The sequence below is a fragment of the Brienomyrus brachyistius genome, chromosome 6, assembly GCF_023856365.1.
Source record: "Brienomyrus brachyistius isolate T26 chromosome 6, BBRACH_0.4, whole genome shotgun sequence".
NCBI lineage: Eukaryota > Metazoa > Chordata > Actinopteri > Osteoglossiformes > Mormyridae > Brienomyrus > Brienomyrus brachyistius.
In genome coordinates this window covers 17,395,462-17,420,233 of record NC_064538.1, presented here as the reverse complement: position 1 = coordinate 17,420,233, position 24,772 = coordinate 17,395,462, and the positions used below count along the sequence as shown (strand labels likewise).

The 24,772-nt window shown below is 40.0% G+C and overlaps 1 protein-coding gene and 2 non-coding genes across 5 annotated transcripts; 2 read left to right on the top strand and 1 right to left on the bottom strand.

Moving 5' to 3' along the window:
* The first annotated feature begins 494 nt into the window (after positions 1-494).
* Positions 495-566, top strand: trnap-cgg (transfer RNA proline (anticodon CGG)). Its single transcript has one exon. It is a non-coding gene; the product is annotated as a tRNA-Pro (tRNA).
* Positions 567-690: 124 nt separating this feature from the next.
* On the bottom strand, positions 691-762 carry trnap-agg (transfer RNA proline (anticodon AGG)). The gene has a single exon. It is a non-coding gene; the product is annotated as a tRNA-Pro (tRNA).
* A 281-nt stretch (positions 763-1,043) lies between these two features.
* On the top strand, positions 1,044-13,843 carry mpzl1l (myelin protein zero-like 1 like). 3 transcript variants are annotated; one of them, XR_007398458.1, is made up of 6 exons: positions 1,044-1,228; positions 3,027-3,196; positions 3,853-4,066; positions 8,636-8,765; positions 10,790-11,329; positions 11,662-13,843. XR_007398458.1 is itself a non-coding variant. In XM_049016614.1 (6 exons), exons 1-6 carry the CDS (start codon positions 1,159-1,161, stop codon positions 11,761-11,763), a joined length of 792 nt encoding a protein of 263 aa, XP_048872571.1. In that variant the 5' UTR covers positions 1,045-1,158; the 3' UTR covers positions 11,764-13,843. The 3 variants fall into 3 exon arrangements, 2 of the variants coding, with proteins under 2 accessions (XP_048872572.1, XP_048872571.1); XM_049016614.1 differs by having other exon boundaries at positions 1,045-1,228; positions 10,790-10,895; XM_049016615.1 differs by lacking the exon at positions 10,790-11,329.
* The last annotated feature ends 10,929 nt before the right edge of the window (positions 13,844-24,772 follow it).

Below are 24,772 nucleotides of genomic sequence, written 5' to 3'. Positions count from 1 at the left end.
TATTTAAAAAATGAAAGATTGTTTTTCCTCTTCTTTAAAAACTCCATAACTTGCCAGACTAATTATATGTAGCAAATATTTAACGGTGTGCGCCTTATAAAGCAGACCAATCGAAAAATATGGTGAAATGTGCATAAGAAAACACTAAATTAGAATAATAATATATTAAATATGGAATAATACCTTCAAACATACACGAGCACCACTGTTTTGTTCATGTTGTTTATGGATTTGATGTCCTCAGCAGAAACACAGCATTCTTTGAAATGCACGTAATAAGTTACAGCGATCAGTTTCGCGGTAAGTTTTTTTGCGCCTAACGAAATAACCGCAACGTTGTGTCACATATTTAGGACGAAAACAGAAGAAACGAAGCTCCCGAATTTGATAATGGTGAGAGTTCAGTGACATATTTCAAATATTATAAAATGTCTTAGTTTTTTAATACTGTATCGATATACATCATCTTTTAGAAGAGAGTTGTGATTTACAGTGGCTCGTTGGTCTAGGGGTATGATTCTCGCTTCGGGTGCGAGAGGTCCCGGGTTCAAATCCCGGACGAGCCCATTCTTTTATTCGTTGGTTGCTTCATTTAGTCGCCACGCGAACAGGATTAATCTCAGCAATTTGCTGCTCTTCAGCGCTGCAAGGTTTACGATGGATTTTTTTTTCGTAAGTAACAAAATACTAGGGCTCGTCCGGGATTTGAACCCGGGACCTCTCGCACCCTAAGCGAGAATCATACCCCTAGACCAACGAGCCACATACTCTATCTGCTCTTTCTATAAATCTCTTTCTGACACTGTAGTTTTGCTATTGACTAGTATGCCAATATATAAGTCGTAATTTGTATTACTTCATTTACGAGTGGGGAAGACACTACATTGACTACCACCTGGAGTATTCCTTTTGTAACTGACAATGGCAAGAAGGGAACACGAAACGCATGCGACAGCGAACTTCGGTTGATGGACAGGCGTAGCCACGTATGGCTTTGAACGGCATCCGCTTCACCAACCAATAGAAACGTTTGTTCGCCGAGGCGGGCCTTCTTTTCGAAGTAAGATGCAGGAAGAGACCAGGGATGCTAGCTAGGTAGCTAGCGTGCTAACCGGAGCGATAACAGAAACAACAGATTTCCCCCCAGGTCGAAGAATAATGAGTTTGAAACGGCGCCTATTAATATACGACATTGTATTTTATGTATTACCATTATACTTCCTAATCGGTAAGTGAGCACTTTTTGTGTAGTTTTTTATAGTTCGATACCTACCTAGCTATTAGCATCCCATGAATACCGATTCAAACATTTCAATAATTATGTCAGAAGTTTACTTCTGTGATGCTAGTTAGCTCGACCAGAAGGGTTTATACTTGTATAATAAAAGATAAAGTAAATTTAGTCTTGTTTCTGACTGCTGCGTGTATTTGATTGGCTGCTTTGTTGTTCTTGTGAACATTTTATTGAAGACCTTCGTTAGGCGAATATATCCAGTTGGACCCGTCCGTGTTTGATTTAACGCTGTGGGTTAGCTGCCACCCTGGGGCCACATCTGGCTTTAGTAACGGGTATTTTTTGGGTTGTATTCATAGAGCAGTCGGCTAGAGACCTGGATCCGGTCGCGGTTGTAATCTGAGTGATTCCCAGCCCCGGCGCATCATTGTTCGCTAGCCGCCGAAGGGCGTGAATCCCCCCCCCCCCCCGAGTTTCGACTATTTCCCAATAACATTTTAAGGAAACGATGCTATGCTTATCCATGTTGCGGTAAAAGACCTGGTATATGCAAATACATCGCCGCCTAATCACAAAAATATACTAAAATCCGTTTTTTTTTTTGCAAATGGGTGAAAAAGCCAATAGTCTGGTTGAATTGATACAACTTAGTTTCCTTCCCCTATGATGTCAGACCTGTTTGCGCTAATGGCTGGGTTGTCATGAAATTAAGTCTTGAAAAGCATAAATGGATGTGCCTTCAGATTGAGAGATGTACCGAACAGGTTATTTCCAGAGTGGCGCGGGTTTAATTTAATTTAGTTTACCGATGATTAGATTTATTCTAAAGGTTTGATGAGCTTTTTGCTTAAACTCGTGGTTATAGCAGTGGTTCTGAAAGTCAGTTCTCGAGCCCCACTGCCCTGCTTGTTTTCCTGCTATCCCTGCCCCACACACAAGTCTCAGCTGTCTTTCAGTTTCTGATTGACACCTGATCCAGGTAATCAGCAGTGTGTAGGGCAGGGATAGCTGGAAAACAAGCAGGGCAGTTGGACCCGAGGACTGAGTTTGGAAACCACTGGGTTATAGTAATGTGTTGGGTTAAGACAACTAGGGGCTTTTTTTGGGGTTAACCTTTGGCTAAAGGTACCTAAATTGACCAAGTGTGTGGTGTGTGCTCTGCCTAGACTGGCATCCTGTCCAGCATGTACCCCAGTCTATGCTGCCTGGGATGGGCTTTAGTGAAGAGCTTTGGCAGCACAATCTTGCCTAGCAGAAGATAGTCTGTGTCTTGCATGTTAAAATGGATATGCTTGTCCTGTATTCTTTCTTAGTCTTATTCTCTTCATTGCATAATCTAGCAGTTAATTGGTGCCAATAGAGCACTGCACAGTTTACCTGATTGCTTAAATATGTGGTTTAAGATTTGCTTGAGAAATGTAGTTAAATTGAATAATATATTTATCATATTGTTCTGTAAACAGGTGTGAAATGAAACGCGCAAATTCCCTAAACAGCTTGCATTCATACAGCTGGATAATTTACTGAGACAAATTAGGCTAAGTACCTTACTTATGAGTAACTACAGCTGGGATCCCAGGGGGATTTGAACCAGCAACATCTAGGTAACAAAAGCTGTGACAATAGCGATGAGAGGGATAGATTTAGGGTTGGAGTCCTGTGTCCTGCCAATCATTTTAAGCTAGTAAGTTCCAGTTAAGTAACCATTAGGAAATGGGTTAACCCAGATAGTGACTGAGTTTGCAGGGAAGTCCTATACTCACCTGCCTGCCTTTATTTTAAAATTTCACAGGAGCACTTCCATGCACTGCAATTGATGTGTACACGCCACAGGAGGTGTTTGTGGAGAATGGTACAACGGAAATTCTCCACTGCTCTTTCAAGTCGAACCAAGTCATCAGCAGCGCGGCTTCTGTGTCTTGGTCATTTCAACCTGATGGATCAAACACCCCCGCAACAACTGTAAGGGATTCGGTTCTTTGACAATTTCATGTAATGTTGTGCAGTACTTAACCTGTGATTGTGTTCTCTGTGCAGTGAGTGATAGCAAAATGAAACAGAGGTACTAATTTGTAATGCTGTAAATATAAACCCATGCTGTCATTTCCCTCTTTTGCATCTGTTTGTGGGTGTGAACTGTTTTCTCCATTACTTCAACGAAGGGCTTCACCTAACGAGCAATTTTGAACACAGCCGTCTGACTTGTGAGAGATACTGTGACCGACAACATAGTTGAGCTGGCTTGTATATTTTTGAAGTTAGCTGGAAGTCTGCAGTTTCTCTGTTCATTCTTAATAAATTATTGTATTATTGTTACTTTCAGTAGTAATATCTGCAGGTAAATTATGGACAGTTTACTATAATCAAGTCTGCACCAGAAGTAACGTTCCTATTAGCTTATGTTGTTATGTCGTTTAAAGGTAATGGATATATTGAGTTTCTGACAGCTGAGTTTTTAGGGAACTCCTTTTTTTAAATCTTTTTCCTCTTGTCTGTCCAAACCACGTGTGTTTCCGTTTTTCTTGCCCAGTATTCCTTTTGCTGAAACAAAGCTTTAATTTCCTCACTTCAGATAAATAATGATATGCTTGTTTATGTTCTTATCCCCTTTCAAATAGATATTTTACTTTTCGGGTGGAAGGCCTTATCCAGGAGACTTTGCCCAGTTCAAGGAGAGGGTACTTTGGGCCGGAGATCTGAATAAGAAAGACGCCTCAATAAAATTGGTGAAAGCACAGTTCAATGACAATGGCACCTACACCTGTGATGTGAAGAATCCTCCTGACGTTGGAGTGATCCCATCAAGCATGCAGTTAAGGGTTGTTATGAAAGGTAAGCTCGGCATTGTCTTGGCTACATCTCTCAAGACTGAAGATGCACATTAAATGTGCATTTAATAAGAATTAGAGATCATTTTTGACACACCGCAACACACAGTAAACAAAAACGAAATGTGTCCTCTGCATTTTACTTATATGTGACATCGTGACATAGCAGGGGGCAGCTATTTCAGTGCCCGGGGAGCAGTGCTTGGGGGCGGTATCTTGCTCAGGGTACCTCAATGGCGCTTTGGTGGTTGGGGATTCGAACTAGTAATCGTTCAATTACAAGTAGGGGTGTTGCAACATGACGAGATTTCTCTTCGGAATGAAAAGTGGTGCTGCAAATCAGCTTCTGTAAGCATGTCGGCGTCTGGGAAATTACCATAGTAGACGCCCCAGACACTTTTAAATCTTTTGTGTGGCAGCATTTTGGGTATCCGGCGGAAAATATAAATGGCGAAAGGGTGACAGACAAAACATGAACCATCTGTAAGCACTGTAGGAAGATAATGCCGTACACAGCGGCTAATGCTATTACTATGTAAAGCCATTTGCAGCACCATCATAGCTCTTAAATCCACTGCACCGTTGAAGAAAACATTTAAAAAAAAAGTTTTATGTTTGTTATTTTTTATATTGTTTTATTTATATTCTATTTTATGTTCAATTGAGAAGTCAAATAGGAGAGAAGCCTGTCATTTGAATTTCTGGTGAAATATTTTATGGTTCTAGATATTTGTTCTGTTCTTTATTACATATGATGATGGTGATCATTTAACTAGAGATGCTCCGATCAGCATTTTTGGGGCCGGTCACCAATTACTGATCACCAAGATCATGATCTGCCGATTGCTGATCACTGCCGATCACAGAATGGCAGGGGAATGGGAATCTTTTATCTATAATCTAGCAGAGTTTGCACCATTTGTAGAAAAGAAACTAACTCTAAATTGACTATATTGAAAAAAAACTGTAGAAATAGGCTACAGTCAAGATCTTGAAGAACCACCAAGTGTTTATTTTAGAAAATGAGAACTTAAGGCTACTGTAGGCCATCTTTCCCAAATAAGGAAGAGTAACTTAAAATTATTCGTGGATCAAGGCAGCTTAGCAGGCAACGGAACCCTTTATCCTCCACAATGGATAGAGGTTGTTCGTCAAGGCAAATGAATTCCATAATTCTGAACGTGATGTCTTTCCACCTCGTACTATCCCTGCTGTATGGTTCACGTTATTTAAATGCATCACTCACAGTCGGCTGGATGAGGGATGGGGATGTTGTTGGCTTCGGCTGGTTTAGTTTCTCATACTCGGCATATTCAGTTGTATGGCGTGTTCTAAGATGCCTAATCATGTTAGTGGTGTTAAAATACCGTTGCTTGCTTCCACCTCGAGGGATTTCATTACGACATACATTACAAACGGCTTTATCGGACACTTTGAAAAACTTCCAGACGGGAGAGCTCATGTTGCCACTGGTAAGCTCCGCTCTGCTGTTGTTTACCTGTGAGCCGTGCACGCACGTGTGAAAAAGTCGCGCAAGTAATTTACGTCAAGTGATCGGCTTTTTTGATCGGAGCTTTTGGGGTTCGCCGATCAAAGTATTTTTAGCCAATATTGGCCGATCATGATCGGTGGCCGATCAATCGGAGCATCACTACATTTAACACATTTCTCCATACATGTGCATTATTTAGACTTTTTTGTATTTCATATTAATCAAATAAAAAGCTGCTTTCCAGTAATATGTTTTCCTTAAAATGCGGTTAAAATATCGTCTCGTTCTCGTGAACCCAGTGTTGTCTCTCGTCTCGTGGGCTGAGCATATCGTTACACCCCTAATTACAATTGCGCTTTCTTAACCATTAAGCCACCACTGCCCACTGTCAGTTGTTTGCTGTGAAATGACATTAGTGCAAAGCAGAATTTATAAAGGATAAACCAAGTTAAGTTGGAGATGTAGTAGGCTAAAAAACAAATAGAAGATAAACTTTGATTTGACTAGATATTGTTCTGCACTTGATAAAATATGAGTTTTGCTGTGAACTCCGTATAGTAAAGCAATAGAAATATGTAAAGAAAGTAAGTATAATAGTAGGGTTGGGAAATGAATGGGAAAATCTGACTATTTGATCGCACAGTTTTATTTGATTTAATTGTGATTAATATTAAAACTTATTTATATGCAGAATCCCCAAATTAATGTAGAATTAACACCAGAGGGTCAGTGTCACAAACTCATTACCATGACACTTTCATTTTCTCTCATTTATAAAATTGGTTTGAAAACAGACTCAAATTAACCTTGTCAAAACTATGGCATATACCACACGTACATATAATTGCATGCACTCAACAGGTGGATTAAAACACTAATCTTGACCGCGTGTTTGATCTAAAATCTTACATCTACTTGACTGCAAATGGCTCTAAAAAGTCTGATATCCTCAAAGTATACTTTACAACATGAGAGATTTTAAGGTATAGGCCTTCAATAAAACAGCAAATATTGAAGATTAAGGTATTTGTATTTTGTGCATGCCTCCATGTGGTCATTTTAAAAAATGAAATCGGCCAACATCAGCTTCTCAAAGTTTTCAATTTAGCTCTGAATTCGCTGTGAAAACTCACATTATTTACAACCTGGAAGGAAAATTGTAGATCTTTATTAAAATCTATGGTCATACTATTCTCCCATCTGGGTAACTAAATATGGCATAGGTTAATGCAATATATTTCTGAGCCTTAAAAATAGTACAAAAAATTGTGTTATTATAATGTGCTACTTGTCCATACTTTAATAGCCTGATTAGCTATTGAGCAGCCTGTTGTGGAGCCTGTTTGTTTATATAAAGACTCTTCAGATGACTGTGCAACTGGCATTATGTACTGGATGCACGTTACAGAATGTGTAAATTGGAATATATACAGACATTGAATATATACAGACATTGAAAGAAAATTTGACATTGGTAGGCCCAAGAGGAGAAGCATATTGGGTCTGTTTTGAATACGGTGTGTCCTCGCCTCATGATAGCTGCCTGTTGGTTATGCAGACCTTGAAGAGAGACCTTGGAAAGATGGGCAGGGAAGTGGGGGGGGAAATTACCTGCAGGAAGGGATTCAAAGCTGCACCTACTGGCGCACAAAAAGTTCTAGTTATAAAGTAGTCGCAGTAGGCCATACGCAATATGTTATACGGTAGTACAAATGTATAAGTAGTTCTTGCGTTAATCATATTAATCATATGTTAACCAAGTATTTACAGTGATTCAACGTCAATATAATCAATATCTTTATTCATATCCCAAGTAGGAGTCTAGCAGTCGAGACATGTTTTGGTAAATTGAGCAAAATGGGTGTATTTTACCTTGCTACCAATGTGAACCAATAGAGCAGGATAAATGTATTTGTTGTACGTTTGACCCTAGTTTGTTGGTGTTTTGTAACCAACCAGGACTTTCAATTCCGGATAAGGATTTCTGAGTTATAGTTTATCAACTGGTTGCTCTCGGTGGTGAGGTACTTGGTACCTGGTGCCAGAGCGTGATGGGAGCGCTTTGCTGGATTGCTCGAATAAAAGAGAGAACTTTGCTCACTAACTGAGAGGTCCAGAGTTTTATTCTAATTGGGTTATTAGAGAGGTGATTTGTAATTTTTCTACCACAACATGAAAACGGTAAACCGATGTGGAATGTTCCTTTAACTATACCAAGTTCAGATGTCAAAGAGAATAAATTGCAGTTTTGTATGACTCTCCATTACTAATATTTTGTGTTTTGTACATATTGTTAAATATTACATGCCTCGTCTTGTCTTAGTTACTTTATTGTCATCAGTGGCTTTATACATGTACAGAGTGTGATGAGACAAGGTTTCCCCATAGCCCCGGTGCAACATCTAGTAACACTGAACATCACATACAACAGGGCAAAAAGGTGCAAACAGGCAACACAATAAAGTGCAAAGGGTGCGATCACGTTACAATGCACAACAATTTACAACGAATAGACAAAACAATAAATGGACAGAACAGTACACAACACTCCAGTGTTATTTGAGTGGGGAGCCTTAGTGACTGAAATTGCATATGGTTGTTGTTATTATACTGCACGGTACTATTGCACTAGTTACTATATTGTACACAGTAAACATGAAAATGCAGTTATGAGGTATTTCAGAAGAGGCATGATCTAAACTTAAAGTGCGCTCAGAGCCCTGATGGCTTGTGGAACGAAGCTGTTACACAGTCTCATGGAGGCAGAATGGAAGCTACGATACCGTTTGCCAGATGGTAAGAGTGGGGGAAAAAATTCTGTTTACACTGCTCTGGGAGTTGCTGTCCCAATCAAGTACTGTTGTGCAATGAAAATAGAGTTGAGTAGTCTTATTGTAGTTTATTTTTTTTACTTGTATCTTTCCAGAATTGTGTATGAAAACCCAACATACCTATTGAGGTTCAATCACATATTGTCAGTGTTCTGCGATGTGCTGTAAAATCCTTTTCATATGGAAGTCTTGCCTCAACTTCCCCTTTGGTTTCACGTGCCACATTAAATCATCATGTGTTATGTTTCAGAAGCTCTTCCCCAGAACAACACTGGAGTTATTGTAGGAGCAGTCATCGGTGCCATTGTTCTTCTTGTCCTGATTGTCTCAATCATCATCCTTGTAATCAAGAGGAAGGACTCCACTCATGCTTATGAGGGGTAAGACATTCCCTCACCCTTTTTAACCCCTGCCCCTCCCTGATGCCACAGGTTTCTGAGGTGAAACTTTGAGAGTTATGACAGATGCTGACATGTCTTGATGGAGCCAATATAGGCATTTTAACCTGACTAAATTTAACAGGCCACTCATCACATGAAACAATGCAAAATTTTAAATGTGTGATGGTAAGTTCTGTTAATGGGATGTGAAGTTTGAGTGAAGTTAAATGCACTGCACAAAGGACAATTCCATTTGAATTGGGGTAGCCTGGAAATCGTTAATTTCCCATTTAAATTAATATTGTGTGTGTGTGGGGCTATGTTTCTAGTCCTGTTTAGGAAAGAAAGCTGAAATAATGCATTAAAATAATGTTTGTGTAAATTTTAAATGTTTTCATTTGTATTAAGACGCACACACCCAGTCATGTGGAGTTGTCCATTTTCTTGTTAGTTGTAGTTTAATGCAGACCCAGTTTGCTTTGACGTGCTGAAAATGCTACAAATGTTCAGCTTGTGGAATCCCTCCTCCTTACCCTTTTCGAGGCGTCATTTCAGCATGTACCTTTTGCTGTGGTTAACTACCTTTTGAGTGTGGAATGTTCTCAGTTGGCCTGAATACAAAACTCTATCTTCCCTAAGTGGTTGTTGTATAACACAGATCTGCTAGTAGATAAGGACTCTGTCTTTGTTCTCTTCTTCTGAAGCATGACAGCTTTGATGCTTGTATTCTTTGGGAATTTTTAAAAATAAAAAAACTCTTCTCTTGGAATAATACCCGTCTCGACTGGACTCAGTTTAGAAGTTACTAAAACACGTGGAACTAACAGTGGGTTAATATTCTAACTCTAAAATTTGTCTTGACCCAGATCATTTTTGTACTCTAGGTAGCAGAGTTCTAATAATTTTCATAGTTTTGCCAGCCTGGTCCAAAACCTCCTGAGAGGAGCCTTGTGTGTCTAACAGAGCTTTACCAGGGAGCTGTGAAAGGGACAAATATTCCACCCCCATTATTTTGCATTAAAAAAATGAACATTAATACACAAATCTGGAAATATAAAAATAAATTCTGCTCTGGGGGGTTGCAAAGTGATCACGAACAGGTATGAATATTCCCGGAACAGTCCCCTAGTCGGCCATTTGTCATCTTCGTTTGCATTTGTTTGCTCATTAATCACATTGTATGTCTGCATCTGTCTACTAAAAAGCTGTTTCATTGCAATCATCTCGAATCTTGCACTCATTTTCTTATATTTGGGGAAAACCTCTTTCTCTTGACTGGACATTGTGGTATGATTTAGAAATTTTTATGTGATTGAAGCTCATTTTAGTCTAATATTTGGTAATCGAATGAATGCTCAATAGCTTGTAAAATTTCCATTATTTGCTGTGGAAAACAGAAAACATTGAATATACTGTGATCATCTTAATAGAGGATCTAATTAAAAGTGTTAAGGTATGAGTAGCAAAAAGCATTTTCAAAATTCCTGCTTTTATGATGTGGCAATCTCGTGTTTACGTTGGTTTGAGATGGATTCCTATAGCTTGAGGTATTTGTATACGTTTTTGTAATGTTGCTGCAGTGAATCATTGATATGTTTTTTTTTAATGCTGAATTTTTGTTCCAGTTTGAACCACTCCACAGCTTGTTGATTTGGTTAGCTCAGATTTATTTGGAATGATTAGCCAGTAGATTAGCTAGATTTAGCCCTACTGATGAATGTTTTTTGATATCGTAATGTTTACGGTAACGTGTACCATTTTATGAACTTTGCTGCACATATCCTTGTCTGATAGCTCATTTGCAGTTTTGTAGTTTCTTGTGTGCTTCACCACAATATGTTTGTCCATCTCTCATGCTGTCTTTTTCATTTGTGTGTCTCTCCATGGACATGCATGTCTGTGTGCATCTATTGGCCGCTCCTCGTCCCTGCTGCAAATCCTGTCACGTACTTGTCTCTGCTTCATCGAAATCTCAAATTCCGTACCCCCAAAACTTCAAAAAAAAAAAAAAATCACACAAAAAGTTGCACTTCCATTGAGAGTGTCAGTTCGCAAGCAACTCGGACGGGGAAGAAGGCTGAGTCCAGTACGGAGGGTTCAAGGTGTAGCAGTCCATCTGCCCCTGTTCAGGTAGGAACCCCTGGAGTGTTACTGTGGACCCATGTGCACTGGTGGTGGGGCAGCTTTAAATGTACACACCTTTCCTTTCTTTTGTTTACTTTTGCAGGGTTACATATTTGACTGCCAAGTGCTTTTGTACGTTTCTGTAGTCTCTTGATTGGATCCTTTTGAGGCTTGTATTATTCTTTTTCTTTTATTGTTCTGGGATCTGTTGGGACTTGGGTGTCTTGCATGCAGTGTTTAAATGGTGACTTCTCCTGCCTTTCATCCTTCCCATGGCTGAGGGGGGGGACTCCCTCTCTGTCGCATATCAGTGCGGCATGCCAGAACATGAAGACCAGCATGTTGGTCTAAAACATTTTGTGGTCCTATAAGCAAAACATTCCGCTGAGGAATCAATTGTTCCACAAATGAGAACTCTTACCTTTTTGGTTGGTTCACAGGTAAATGTCTTTCAGATACTATATTTTTGGTCTTTTAGAATTGAAATTGGACCTCTTTGCAATTATTTATAAATGAAACTGGCTCACTCCTAATAGCTGGATCAGTAAAAAATAACAAAGATATGTCAAAGAACAGTTACATAAACTAAGCAACAATAATCATTAAATAACACAAAACTGGGATGTGTAGTAATACTTTAGAAAACGTAAAAGATAAAACAAAAGAAAATACTGCAGTGGGAATAATCTTTTGAATGTCGCCATACAAAAAAATTGACATTACCTGCGCATATTTCACCTTGTTTCTGTGTTTGTCAATCTTTATACTTCAGGGACCGGTGATATATGCCCAGCTCGATCATTCAGGGACCAAGAACCCCAACTCATTCCACAAGATGGAGCCAGTGGTTTATGCTGACATCCGGAAACCGTAAGCCGTATTATCAAGGACTGAAAGGGACTGAAGTGCAGTAATCCGTCTAGCAAGTTCTGTTTGGAATTTGTGAACAAAGCCCCACCCCTTTAATATGGAAATCATTGCATGTTTGTTAAATGTGTACTAAGAAATTCACTACATGGATCATAGGCTTCACACTAATTTTCACACATGCGGAAGGTAATAAGTGCTAGTCTTAATATTATACTGGTGCTTTTTTGCTAAAGGATGTCTGTTGTAGCCACATTAGAGTAGAAAAGAACTTTGCTGCTTTGAAAGATGCATCAATTTTCTTTTTCGTTTGTTATGAATTTTATGCGTCAATGCTCTAAATATGTGTTTTACTGCCTTGGACAAATGGGTGGTAAAGTTTTCTGGTTGTTAGGCTCTGGGCTGGACTGGGATTCAATATTGGCCCTGGATTTAGGGTACTTTTTTCCAAGGAGGGAGACCCCGACAAAAGGTTTTGCCTGCCTATGTACCAATCGGCCCACTGGGAAGATGTCTGGTACAACAGATGACCAGTCCAGCCCTTGTTAGGCTGATGCTGTTGTTATAACCTAAACACTATATGCATAAGAAGGACTGTATGTAAGCAACTAACCCTTTAAGAGAAGAGTTTGGTCTGAACGTAATCCGAGCCAAGTTAAACAAATGTACAGAAGTTTATGTAATTTAGTAATTCAAAATGACTAACCAGAGTAACACTTCATTTAAAATATGCTGGCAAGGAAAGATTGCATCCTCACGTTGTGTCTTAGATCAAGTCTTTAAAAGCTAGCTGTAAATCTGTAGCGATCATTAGCCTGTCATCGTCTTAAAACGTTGACAACATTTACAGGAGTGCAAGCAGTATTTAATGGCATGTTTCTTAATGGTTAAAGTAAATTTGAAGCCTTAAATATAAAAGCTGTAGCATGTGACATAAAATAATGAAGTAAAATTGCATTTTATAATGGTAATTATTCCCAACTACTTTTTATTTTGTAATACAAAGGTACAAAGCATCTCTACTAATACTGAGCCTTTGACACAAATTTTGTCTTAAATCTTGAATCATTTCCAACCTGCATGTGCAGGATTACTATTTTTTTTTTTCAGTGCTGTAAGACACGTGGTATATGGTTAAATCAATGTGTAATGATGCAAATTTATATAGTACATTGGTTCACATTCCGGAAAAAAATGCTGGTGCTTTATCTTGGCTGTGCTGTAGTGTTTTATAGGTGTTTGTTGTGTAGTTTTTTTTCTTTCTTCCTTTTCAACCATCCATTATCTGCTGCTTATCCGGGGTCGGGTCACAGGGGCAGCAGTCTGGGCAGGGATGCCCAGACCTCCCTCTCACCAGCCACCTCCTCCAGCTCCACCAGGGGGATACCAAGGAGTTCCCAGGCCAGCCAAAAGATCAGTTTTTTTTTTATTTTTTTATTATTGGTCTTTCAGATATCCAGCTTGACGCTCTGCCAAACAAAGTGGATTTTTTTAAAGTAACTCATGTAAACGTGTTATTGGTTTTTTCCTTTCGAAATGTTGTGCTCATTTTATTATTGTATTTTAAAACAATCTGCACTATGTGCTGTAGTACATATCCAGACGGTTGAAATCTATTTGTTTATTTAGAAAATGTTTGTCCCAAATGTGTTTTGTCTTAAAACTGGATGGTGGCAAAAATGTAGTGCCTTTTGAAGTTCTTGTACTAACTGCCACATTTCTGTCCAGATCATTTCCTCATTCTGCGTGCTTTTTATACATGTTCAAGAAAACATGCTTCCTGTATCAATCTAATTTTTCTATAAAAGAAATTCTTGATGGGATATCTGCTCTTAATTTTAATAGTAGCATATGTGGATGACATCAGTAGGCTTTAATGCCCAAGCATACATTTTATTAGTTATCCATCAGGAAGTTGCAAATTAATGCCAAGTCTATGTATAAATGTAGAACCGTGAGTTTTGCTGCTGTGATCGTGGAATCTGACCTTTCAATAAACGCCAATTGTTCATGACGGAATGAAAATACTATCCAGTTACAGTGGAAGTCGTGTTGAGTTCATATTAAAATGTAGTTACCTTCATGCATATGCTGTGACAGTGGTTTAATAGACCTGAAGGTTGGCTTCTGATAGTGTTGTATAATAGCTCAGTAGTAAGGCAGAAATTTTATATATAATATACAACAAAAAATTTCATCACAAGGGCCTTCTGTAGGACTCTTGCGAGATCCTTTAAAGTGTATTACAGATGCTACTGAAGTATACAAAATGGATAAATTGGTTGCTTTACAGAGACAGCATAGAAAAGCTATGTGCAGAGGTGTTGGATATCCCGCCATATTCAGGGGGCCCAGCGTTTTATATAGGCTCTGAATATGAAAAAAATAACACTAGTGTAATGTGTAAATTATGATACCAAAATCATAATATTGATGGGATTCCTGCCTAAAATATTTTGATACTGATACTGATAGTGATAAGAACAATACCACAGCAAAAAAAACAAAACGTAAAGAAAATTAATGGATAAATTACAGAATACTGTGCTTTTATTTTTATTATTATTATTAAATCCCCCTTTGTCAATATCAGTCAAATAAAATATAGCATATTTTATCACGAGTGCAGAGTTATATTTAAAATGTTTTACCAGAACAAAAATTATTCAATTGCAGCAGCTGTGCTGTACATTTAACATGTTTTAATACATTTATAACATGGATAATTGGATTATTGTAAATACTTAGATCAAGGTCATGGTGTTTTTACAGCTTACATAGTATCCAATATTGTCCCCTATACTTGAGTTTATCTGATTTCTTTTGCAATTCTTAAAATTTGCAAGATATCACTTAACCAGCAGCACACCTCCTTGGCAGAGGACTGCTCTCTACTGAGTAATAGTAATAGAGAATATTTACACAAATGTACAACATGCCATGATTATCTTAGCCTGTTTTAGGTAATCTTTTTAGCTATCATTGCCCCTAATTTTGCGCCTCAAACTGAAATGGTAAAAAAGTTTGTCTCAAAATAAATCACACTCGTTTGACAGGGAGAGGCTTGATAATCATGTGTGACATTCACTATCTGGTCACAAAAATTTTCAGGTAAGTCGGGATGTTTGTCGGCAAGATGCTTCGCCATGTTCAGTGTGTTGGCTCCCTTGGTCTCCATGGGTTTCAAACGTATTTTACACACATGCTTTACAGTGTCTGTCTATTTTGCCTTGTATGTCCACTTTGTCAAGCTGTAGAGATTTGGCAACAGCACTTGTAGGCCCAACCCAAACCGGTCCCTACACACTCCGCCTTCATTTGCACGTTCCTGAGACCCCTCGCCATATTGAAGTGTGTCTCAAAGCAGTAAGAGGGAGTGGTCCATTTTGCCTTCAGCAGTGATGAAGCCCAAATAATGAACTGTAAATAAAATGTGTACAAACTTTGCAGTGGATAAACTTTTTTGATTTTCTTAACTCATACAACTCATTTTTCTAATGAGCCATTTCATTGTGTCACTACATAATGCAATTCATTTCCTGGACAGAAGACTAAACAAGGTGGAGCAAGAGTGAGTGTCAAATCTTTCTGGCAAAAATTTCCTTGAGTTTTATGCTGCATTCCATTTGCCTTAGAGGTCGGAACTCGAAACTGGGAATGAGGTCACACATGAGTTAACAGCACGTCGCAAAGCCATTTAGCAGTATCGGGGACCTATTTCGAAACAGCAAGATATAATTCACATCAGATTAAATGCCCTTTATCGTCGTTCATTTACATTGCCCAGACTACCTTAAATCCGGCTTAATGAAACGCCCCAGTTCTAGCCTGGTTAATTAGCAATATCAGTATAATTACGTGGTATTTTCACACGTAGTGGTTGGACAGTAGGCTACTGTGTGTAGGACCGATTTACTGAGCCACAGCTGCTAATAAACAGTATAAAACTACAGCTTTAACTTCTGATGATAAAGGACGCGGCCATCTTGAATTCTGAGCTCAGGGTTGTGCTGATTCCTCCGAGTTCACGAGTCGGATTTCCGACTTGAGGGGGCCTTCCCGTTGAAATTTCTAACTAGAAACTCTGAATTTGAAATAGTTTTCTGTTCCCACGCAATACTTTTGCATTCCTTAGCGAAAGTTTTGCGATCCCACAACACTTGCCCACTTCTATGCTGCAACGTGACGGCAAGAATAAACCTAAATAATACAGGCATGTCCTGTAAAGTGTGCTTTAAGCTTGTACACCATTTAACTTTAATATAATGTGTTTTGAACAAATTTATTAATAATTGTCTATTCTGACCCGGATGGGTCGTGGCATGCATAAGAGTGGCTGATGAATGGTCATGATCGCTGGTTAAAATATCCACTGAGTTAATTTACTTGCAACATGCAGTGGGGCCCACATACCCGCGGTCCGAAGCAAAATTTGTAAAATTACGGAAATAAACGGTTCAAAAGTCTTAAAACCATGCACCTAGCGAGAAGAGACCGAATTTAATGTCGGTAGTGTCTCACTGTGCGTAATATAGCAATGAAACTTTACCATATATATGTACATGAAAATCTCTTTATACATGGTTCATGATTATCTGAAGTTTCGGCCATCCACGGTAGGTTGTGGAATGTATCAGTCGTGGGTATGGGGGGACTACTGTGTGCGTGTTATATTTAAAATGAACTGAAAACTTATACAGACTTCAAATTCTTCACTCAGTGTGATTAGACCACATAACCGTCATCTTGCAGTGGATAAACTAATTTTCTTCAACTCGTATGTTATTAAAGAAACTACAATACAGTTTCACGAGGGAGCCATTTCATCACACCACGACATAACGCATTTCCTCTTTGCTGTAAAGGACAAGGGGCGAGGGTGAGTGTTTCAATTCTTTCTTGTGAAAATTTCATTCAATTTAAATACATTGGGTCAGTTGTGACTTGTTTGACTAACCATGAGTGGGACTCATAAGGAAGGTGGAGTGTCGAGGGTATAATTTGGCATTAGCCCGTACTTGCAGCTATGGCGCTCCTGCAATGGTGTGACGTCTGTGAATGATTTTTTTGCGGTGAATAAGTCCCACTCACATTGACATCCCTGAAAAGATTCCCTCTTTTCGTTATTCCGTTTGTCCTCAGAAATATGACGTTAATGCTGCTTCCATCATCGACTATGGTAGGTGAGAGCCAGTGAGGCACGTAAGAGCGTGCTGTAAGCGAGTATATAACTGACTGAAACTTAAACCTCAGACTGAACCTATACGCCTACAATAAGCGAACGGCCGAGAGTCTCTAGTATAGTTCTGAGCGAGAGACCTGAGGTAGAGAACGAAAGACTCAGATAGGCTACTGAAAGACAGAGCTATACCTCAGTCGTGACTGAAATACACCATATACTGTTGTAGTATACAGCCTACATGTGCAGTGATTTTCCGGAAGCACATGTTTGGGTTCATGGGAAGGCGCCCATATCGGTCCGTTACTGTGTAGAATTCATAATGATATAGAGCAGGAAATGGGATAGAGGATACGTCATTTTAAGTCAGGGAGTCGCAAGAGGGGGAGACTCACTCTGTCCTCCAGAGAGAGAACGTTTCTAATGAGAGGCTCCTGACAAAAATATACCGCAACTTGATGGTGGGTTTTTGCATGTAGGAGAGAGCTGTCTCAACGTGAGATACCTTTTCTCTGCAGGTAAGTGAAAAGTAGGTGATTCTGCTAATTACTCCAAAGGTTGTTTGGATGATTGTGCACATCCCTCCTTTATGTTCTTCATTAGTCTCCTCCTTTGAATTATAATGTTGATGTCACTACTAGTTGTGGCCTTTTAATCACTTTTCAGTTCTTCTGGTTGTAGACCAGATTCTTTCGAGCTTTAGGCTGTTTTCCCACTTTCCTTTTAGCTTTAAAAACAAACAAGAAGCAATTGGCAGTTTTTTGTTGGATATGTGAACACTCCAAAAGAACTCAGACCCCTCTGAAACAAGCAAACTGAGACTACCTCAGAAGGTGATCTCAGTTTGGTTCACTTCAAGTCCATGTTGCAGTTCGTTTAAAGGCTAGTTCATGCTTAACTTTTCTTTGTGTGCTTTCGAGCTGTGGATGGTCATATGCCCGGAAGCTTGTACTTATACTACATTTGTTGTTTGCATGGTGAATGTGTACAGCTGTGATATTCCACCAGGCCATGAGAGGGCAGATGTATTGCAGCAAACACAAATACAAGCGGGTGAGCTTTTTTTATGAACAGTTTTAAAGCTGTTAGTCTAGGCTTGGGTGGTATTGAAGAAATACAGCAAGAGCATAGCGCTGTATTTTCAAGTCCTAAATCTTTCCGACAAAATTACTTCTGCTTTGTGAAAACCACTGCTGCCACCTACAGCAAACATCTAATCATTTTCCTTGCACATGTGCAGTCGAAGCACGAGCATGCCCTTGATTTCCACCAGACAAAAAAATCTGAGGTGTTTCTCAATACCAAGAACACGAAGATCACACTTGTAGTCTTGGCAAGACTTGTCTTGCTAACTTACCTCCCTAGAATGAACTTGGGGTACAATGAATCATGGAATCAGTTTCATTTGGCAAGCATGCAACCGATGTATCCTTGATGTTTGGGGTGGGGTGAAAACAACATCCGGGGTTTTCTACCATCATCTGTACTTCTGTTCTTGAGTACTGGAACTGGTTTTCAGTAATGGAGGATTATGTAAAACAAGTACACGAAAACACAAGTGCAGTCAAGTACGGATATTGAGAAACACCCCAGAGCTACACACACCACGTCTGTAGCCGTTGAGCATAAATTCCTGATGATGATATTTACGTCACCATCTTCTGCACGACTGAAAGTGCATACGGAAAAGTTAAATATGAATCAGCCTACACAAGCACCTTCCACAGCCATCTGGCACAAACCCCCAGTGACTGAAACTGCACACGGAAGAGTGAAGTATAAATTGAACTTGGAACCAAACAGAATAGCTGGCCGTTAGCCACCTACATTCCCTGACCTTTCAAACAATACAAACATTGCACAACAAAACAATAATATACATAACATCACTCAAACCGCCCCCCCACGCGCCAAACCATCCCCTTTCCTCGTTCCACAATTGGCAATAAGGGAACCTTCCCACTGCGGCACATGCTTCCACAGGAACCAGTATGCCGAGGCACCAGAGAAAGCAGCAACCGGTGTGGAAGCTGGTGAGAGTTCTGTTTGCGTACGGTTCTAAATTTGCTATGGAAGGTGGATGAAGCTTGAACAGTGTGTACCTCACCATTCAAAGATGTTGCCATAAGTAAATGAGCTGAGCAGTAAACTGATGTGTGGAGCTTTACTGTTCTGTGAGCAGGGGATGATGGGAAATTTAGTCTATGCAAATGTAATGTGCTACCATTCCTATGCCACCATTACTCCCAAACAGAGTACCGGACACATTCATACCAAAACACCACAAGTAACCAAAATTCAAAAAGTGACCCCTTCACTTTTTTACAAACCTGCTCATGGTCGACACAAATACCCCTTTCGCACCAAGCCCTCGCCGTTGACAGGGCTGGGCTGGAGCTCACATCAAACCCACCAAAATCCATCTTGCATTGACACTGCACTTTGTGCCAAAAGGGTAGAATGCTGAGTATGTGTGTTGCTGTGGGAGGGATATGGTTTTGGAAGTGAAGGCAAAAATGGAGGACCATACGAAATGGGATGAATGCAAGACTTGTTTGAATTGCAAATGCTTACATTATTTTACGCTTTATATGTTATTGTTCCTGGGTTTAACCCAACACAGTTCATTCAAAATTTTGGAGTGTCTTGCAAGTCATTTGAGTACATCTGCCAGCGACTTGTTCATGCTGTTCAGCAGTCGAAGAATCATAGATGCATTCATGGATGAACTGCGAGTCATGCATGGTAATACACATGAATGCACCTAACTCTCTCGCATGTACGCATTCACCTTTAAAGGCGATACGTGCAGCAGTGCATTGCTGTAACAGCGCAAATGTTTACTTAATTTATGTGCATTTGTGCTGCTATGACAAAAAATTACAATGCATATTAACCTTCATGCCACAAATGAAGCACGAATTACCATGAAAAGGTTAAAATGCATAGTAATTTATTGTAAAATCCGTGTAAATGCACATAAAATAAGTATGGGACGCTCAAGGAACTGCTGCGCAATATCCATTAATTTAATGGACAACTTCGATAAGGGGAGTTAAAACAAGAAATGAATGAAACATTTTGATAAACTATTATTTTACAAATATACGAATAATCAAGAAATATGTGAATCTTTCACATGGAATAAATAAATATAAAAGTGATACTCCTGTGCATCTGCATTCTCTTCACCTGTGTTAAAACAAGCACACGAAAGACACGATAGGTACATTTCACTTGTTACTGACATTTCAAGCAAGATTGTGTGTGACTGTTACCTTTATTGCTGTAACAAAGCAGATAGCTGTGCGTTATGTATCACTGGCTGGTACACTGAAGTCATATTCTAGCGGTAACTTATTAGTTGCTAAGTTGCCATTACAACGATAAATAGCCCAGCCCTAGTCACAACGCGTCCAACACACAAAACACATCCGAGCATTCAACAATATGCTATTTTGCATGATGGATCCTTGTAAGGCATCTGACATACACCAAACGTAATTAAAGTCCCTAGTCACATTACAAATAAAGTGAACAATAACAACATACCCGATTCCTCTAAAGCGGTCTTGAAGTTCACTGGTCCAGTCACCTGGGGCCTCATGTATAAACGGTGCGTACGCACGAAAACGTTGCGTACGTCCGTTTCCACGCTCACGTCGAGATGTATAAAAACGAAACTTGGCGTACCGCTACGCACATTCTCACAGCAGCTCCACACATGGCGTACGCACGTTTCTGCTCGGATTTGTATACGGACGGCTCCCAGTGGTAAGTCATTGCTACTGTGGTTTCCATTTTTAAACTCACAATCATGACGCTGACTTTATCCAATACACCGACATTAATTGTATGTTGTTTACAAATGTATGGCACTTGATTTTTATTCAATTTGTAACAATAAAACGGTGTAGAAAATGGCCGAACTATTACAGCTGCCATGGCAGCTCTTGCGTTATTGGAAGACGTAGCTTGTGGAAGAATTGGAAGAGAGCGCATATTCAGGGATCATAGTGATTTAGTCAACACCAAGTCCCGCCATGCCAGCTGTATGGGACGGCATAATCCGCTTGTCACCCAGATATATAAAATTTTCTTACACTGTGTTTGAACAGGTAAACATTAAAGCGTAATTTGCAGCGATGTCCGGTTTTCCCAATGTAATCGGATCCATGAACTGCACTCACATTGCTATAAAAGAACCTTCAGAGAACGAACTTGCTTATTTATATAAATAGAAAGCACTTTCACCCTATTAATGTGCAAATTATGTGCAATTCGAACTTGCGTCTCATTAATGTAATAGCAAGAATGTAAAGCAGGTAACCAAGCACTGCATTTATTTTTTAACGAATTCTTTTAATGTGTTGTAAATATCACACAGCGTATCATTTAGATGTTTTAATTCATTGGCAACATATCTTACAGCATGGACTATTGCATTTTGTGACTGCAGCACAGCACACGGCCGGATGGTCGCCCTCCGGTTTCCGAGGCACGGGAATGTGTGCAGCCAGCGCCCAAAGATGTGCTCAGCACAGCAGCACCATCACCGCCTATGTCGTCCTCGGCAGTGGGGGCACCTTTTGTACTATTGTCTGTAAGAAAAAACAAACAATAAACAAAAGTAACACCGCATCTGCACCCTACTTGTTATTCATAAACATGCAAGTAATTCAAACAAGTATGCTACGCACCGGGGGCGGCATGGTGGTGCAGTGGTTAGCACTGTCGCCTCACACCTCTGGGACCCGGGTTCGAGTCTCCGCCTGGGTCACGTGTGCGGAGTTTGCATGTTCTCCCCATGTCATCGTGGGGTTTCCTCCGGGTACTCCGGTTTCCCCCCACAGTCCAAAAACATGCTGAGGCTAATTGGAGTTGCTAAATTGCCCATAGGTGTGCATGTGTGAGTGAATGGTGTGTGAGTGTGACCTGCGATGGGCTGGCCCCCCATCCTGGGTTGTTCCCTGCCTCGTGCCCATTGCTTCCGGGATAGGCTCCGGACCCCCCGCGACCCAATAGGATAAGCGGTTTGGAAAATGGATGGATGGATTTATAAAGGGAATGTGCGTCGATCTGTGCTTACACAGTTTTATGCATCTGGATGTATTTTATGCATTTTTTCTTGCTTAGGCACTTTCCAGTTTTGTCCGTATGCCATGTTTTAGTGTGAATTCTACGCACGTCGTTATACATGAGGCCCCTGGTTAGCAGGTCTGTTTCCATACACAGAGTTCATGATATTTGCTTTCAGGGCAGCCAGCGCTGCTATTTTTTAAGCTCTTTTTTGACTTATTGTATTAATTTTCATTTAGTAAATATTCTTCAAAGCCTTCTCCAAATCACCCCACATCGCTTAGTAAACTTTTGCTTTCTGCTCTGAGGACTCTAATTCTGCCTCCTGACGTCACACCCTCCCAACCCTGACCCAGCAATCTTTTCGGGCCCGAAAAATTAGCTCCGGGCCAGATATTTAGGTTAGATACAGACTCTGGCCCTGATGTAAAAGGGCTAACCGTGATGCAGGTTCACTTCGCCATTTCCCATTGTATTTGCCATAGACAGAGCACATGCTATTAGACATGTAACGATAAATCGTGAATCAGTTAAAAATCTATGTAAATATATAACGATTTAAACCGGCTGATGTAGAAAATGAATCGCTACTTTAGAAGTACAGATGCTCCTCTACTTAGGAACTTTCAACTTACGAACTTTAAGACATATGAACGAAGAGGAGTGTAAGTCTAAATTGTGTTAATTGGGCTCCCGTTTCCTGTCCGCAACATCAATTTTTTTTCTGCGCGTCAATCCCACCTAGTACGGCTTCTGGCCACTACACACGCCGCGCAGCAGCTTAGCGTGCGACCTCCCAGCATCCTAGTTCTTTGTATCAAATGAGCTCACAATATGAATGCAAAAAGAATTGAGTCCCTTTTCTGATGGTCCACATTAAGAGAAGTTAGTTTGGTTTGTTTAAAAGTGAAAACACCCTTAATTTCACGGTAACATTAGTAATAGTTGCTGATAGTAGGCCTACTATTTATACTGCAATAACCCTGTGTATTCCTTCTGAGCAACCCCTGATATACAATTATCCCAAATCAGATAAAGCATCATGTGATTGGATTCATTCATTCATACAAAACCATCTTAGTAAACCATCTTGCGACTGTAGGCTGTACAGTGTTTGGTATGCTGCCTTTTATACCTGGTAGATAATGGCATGTTTATGATTCCAAAGAAGGCTTTGAAGGCCTTCCTTTTAAGTCCATGGCGCCATTGTACAAGTATTTTATCACAAAGCAGAATGTCGCATGCTCTGGGGACCTTTTAAAGCAGGCATTGTACTGAGAGCTTAAACAATACTATAGTGGTATTGTTAAGATGAGTACCGTTATAAAACCGATAGGTCGCTCTGCCATATTGACTCAGCATTTTCTGCATACCACTAATAGTAATTATTTTCAGTGTTGTAGTTGTCATGCCCGGCTCGTCCGACCCTCATGTGTGCCATGCCCCCTGATTATCCACGTGCGCTTCTCCGATTGTCCCCAGCTGTTTCCTTTTATTTTCGGCTTGTCTTTTGTATTTAGTCTGCGTCTGAGTCTGTCCTCCCCAGACTTGTCATTAATGTTAGTAATGTTCGTTGGTTGCCACCTGCCCTGTCCTCCCATTCCCTTATTAAATCCCAAATTCCCTGCCTGCCTGCCTGCTTGCCTCGTCTTTGCCCGCTTCCTGCTCACCTGTCCAACCCGCAACCTGAGAGTAGTACTCAGATGCAGCCTTTTTCACTTACTTAGTCTAGTCTTGGAATTGAAAGCCTCACAGGGGCGGACTCCCTTTTTCCAAATGGCTTTAACCAAAAGCTTTTAAAAAAAAAAACGCTAATCTCACCCTTGGCACTATTTTTAACCCTAGCCCCAACTTTAATTGTTGCTACACCTCTGCACCTGGTCTCTCTCCTCCTGAATGTTGTTGGTGGCTCAGAATAACTAGGCTTACTGAACTTTCTTAACTAGTCAATGACAACGCATTATGCTGTATTTTGCACATACAAACACCATAGCACCATGTCCAGAGATAGCAGCTGGACAGTATGTGTGTACCACCAATTTAATGAAACAAATAAGACATAAATGCTAATAAAGAATAAATAACTGCAGATTTCACTTCTATTGCTAAAGGGTGCAGCCATCTTGGATTTTGAAGTCAATATTGCAGAGGTTCCTTGACTTTCTGAGTCAGAATTACAGCTTCAGGGGACGTTCCAGTTGAAATTTCTGACTAGGAACGCGGAATTTCTGACTTCCGTTTCCAACTTATGAGTTCAGATAGAATGCAATGTAAATGCAGCTGCATTCCATTTACCTCTAAGGTAAGAAGTCGGAGCTGGTGATGTCACACTTGAGTGAACTAACATTCTGGTTCCAGAAGTCAGAAAGCCATTTAGCAATACCAGGAAGCTGTTTCACAAAGCAGGATTTCTTGCTAGCCGAATAACTTCTCAGATTTAAGGTACCACAGTTAAAATGGCTTTTAACTTTGTTCACTTATATTTAGCCCAGACTACCTTAAATCTGAGAAGTTAGCAACATGTCTACTGATAGTTGTATGACAGTACTGTGTGTATGACCAATTTAATGAAACAAATAAGACATAAGTGCTAATAAAAAGTATATAACTACAGCTTTTACTTCTGTTGATAAAGGGTACAGCCATCGTGAATTCAGTGGTCAGAGTTGCAGAAGATCTTCTGACTTGCCGAATTGGAATTCTGACTTCAGGGGGCAGGCCCATCTGAAATTCATGTCTAAGAACTCAGAATGTCCAA

What these genes read in the sequence shown, in the direction of transcription:
- mpzl1l (XM_049016614.1), top strand. Translation starts at nt 1,159, where the DNA reads ATGAGTTTGAAACGGCGCCTATTAATATACGACATTGTATTTTATGTA. An exon ending in ACCATTATACTTCCTAATCG is followed by an intron (nt 1,229 to 3,026) that starts GTAAGTGAGCAC and finishes AAAATTTCACAG; the next exon opens with GAGCACTTCCATGCACTGCA. An exon ending in CAAACACCCCCGCAACAACT is followed by an intron (nt 3,197 to 3,852) that starts GTAAGGGATTCG and finishes CCTTTCAAATAG; the next exon opens with ATATTTTACTTTTCGGGTGG.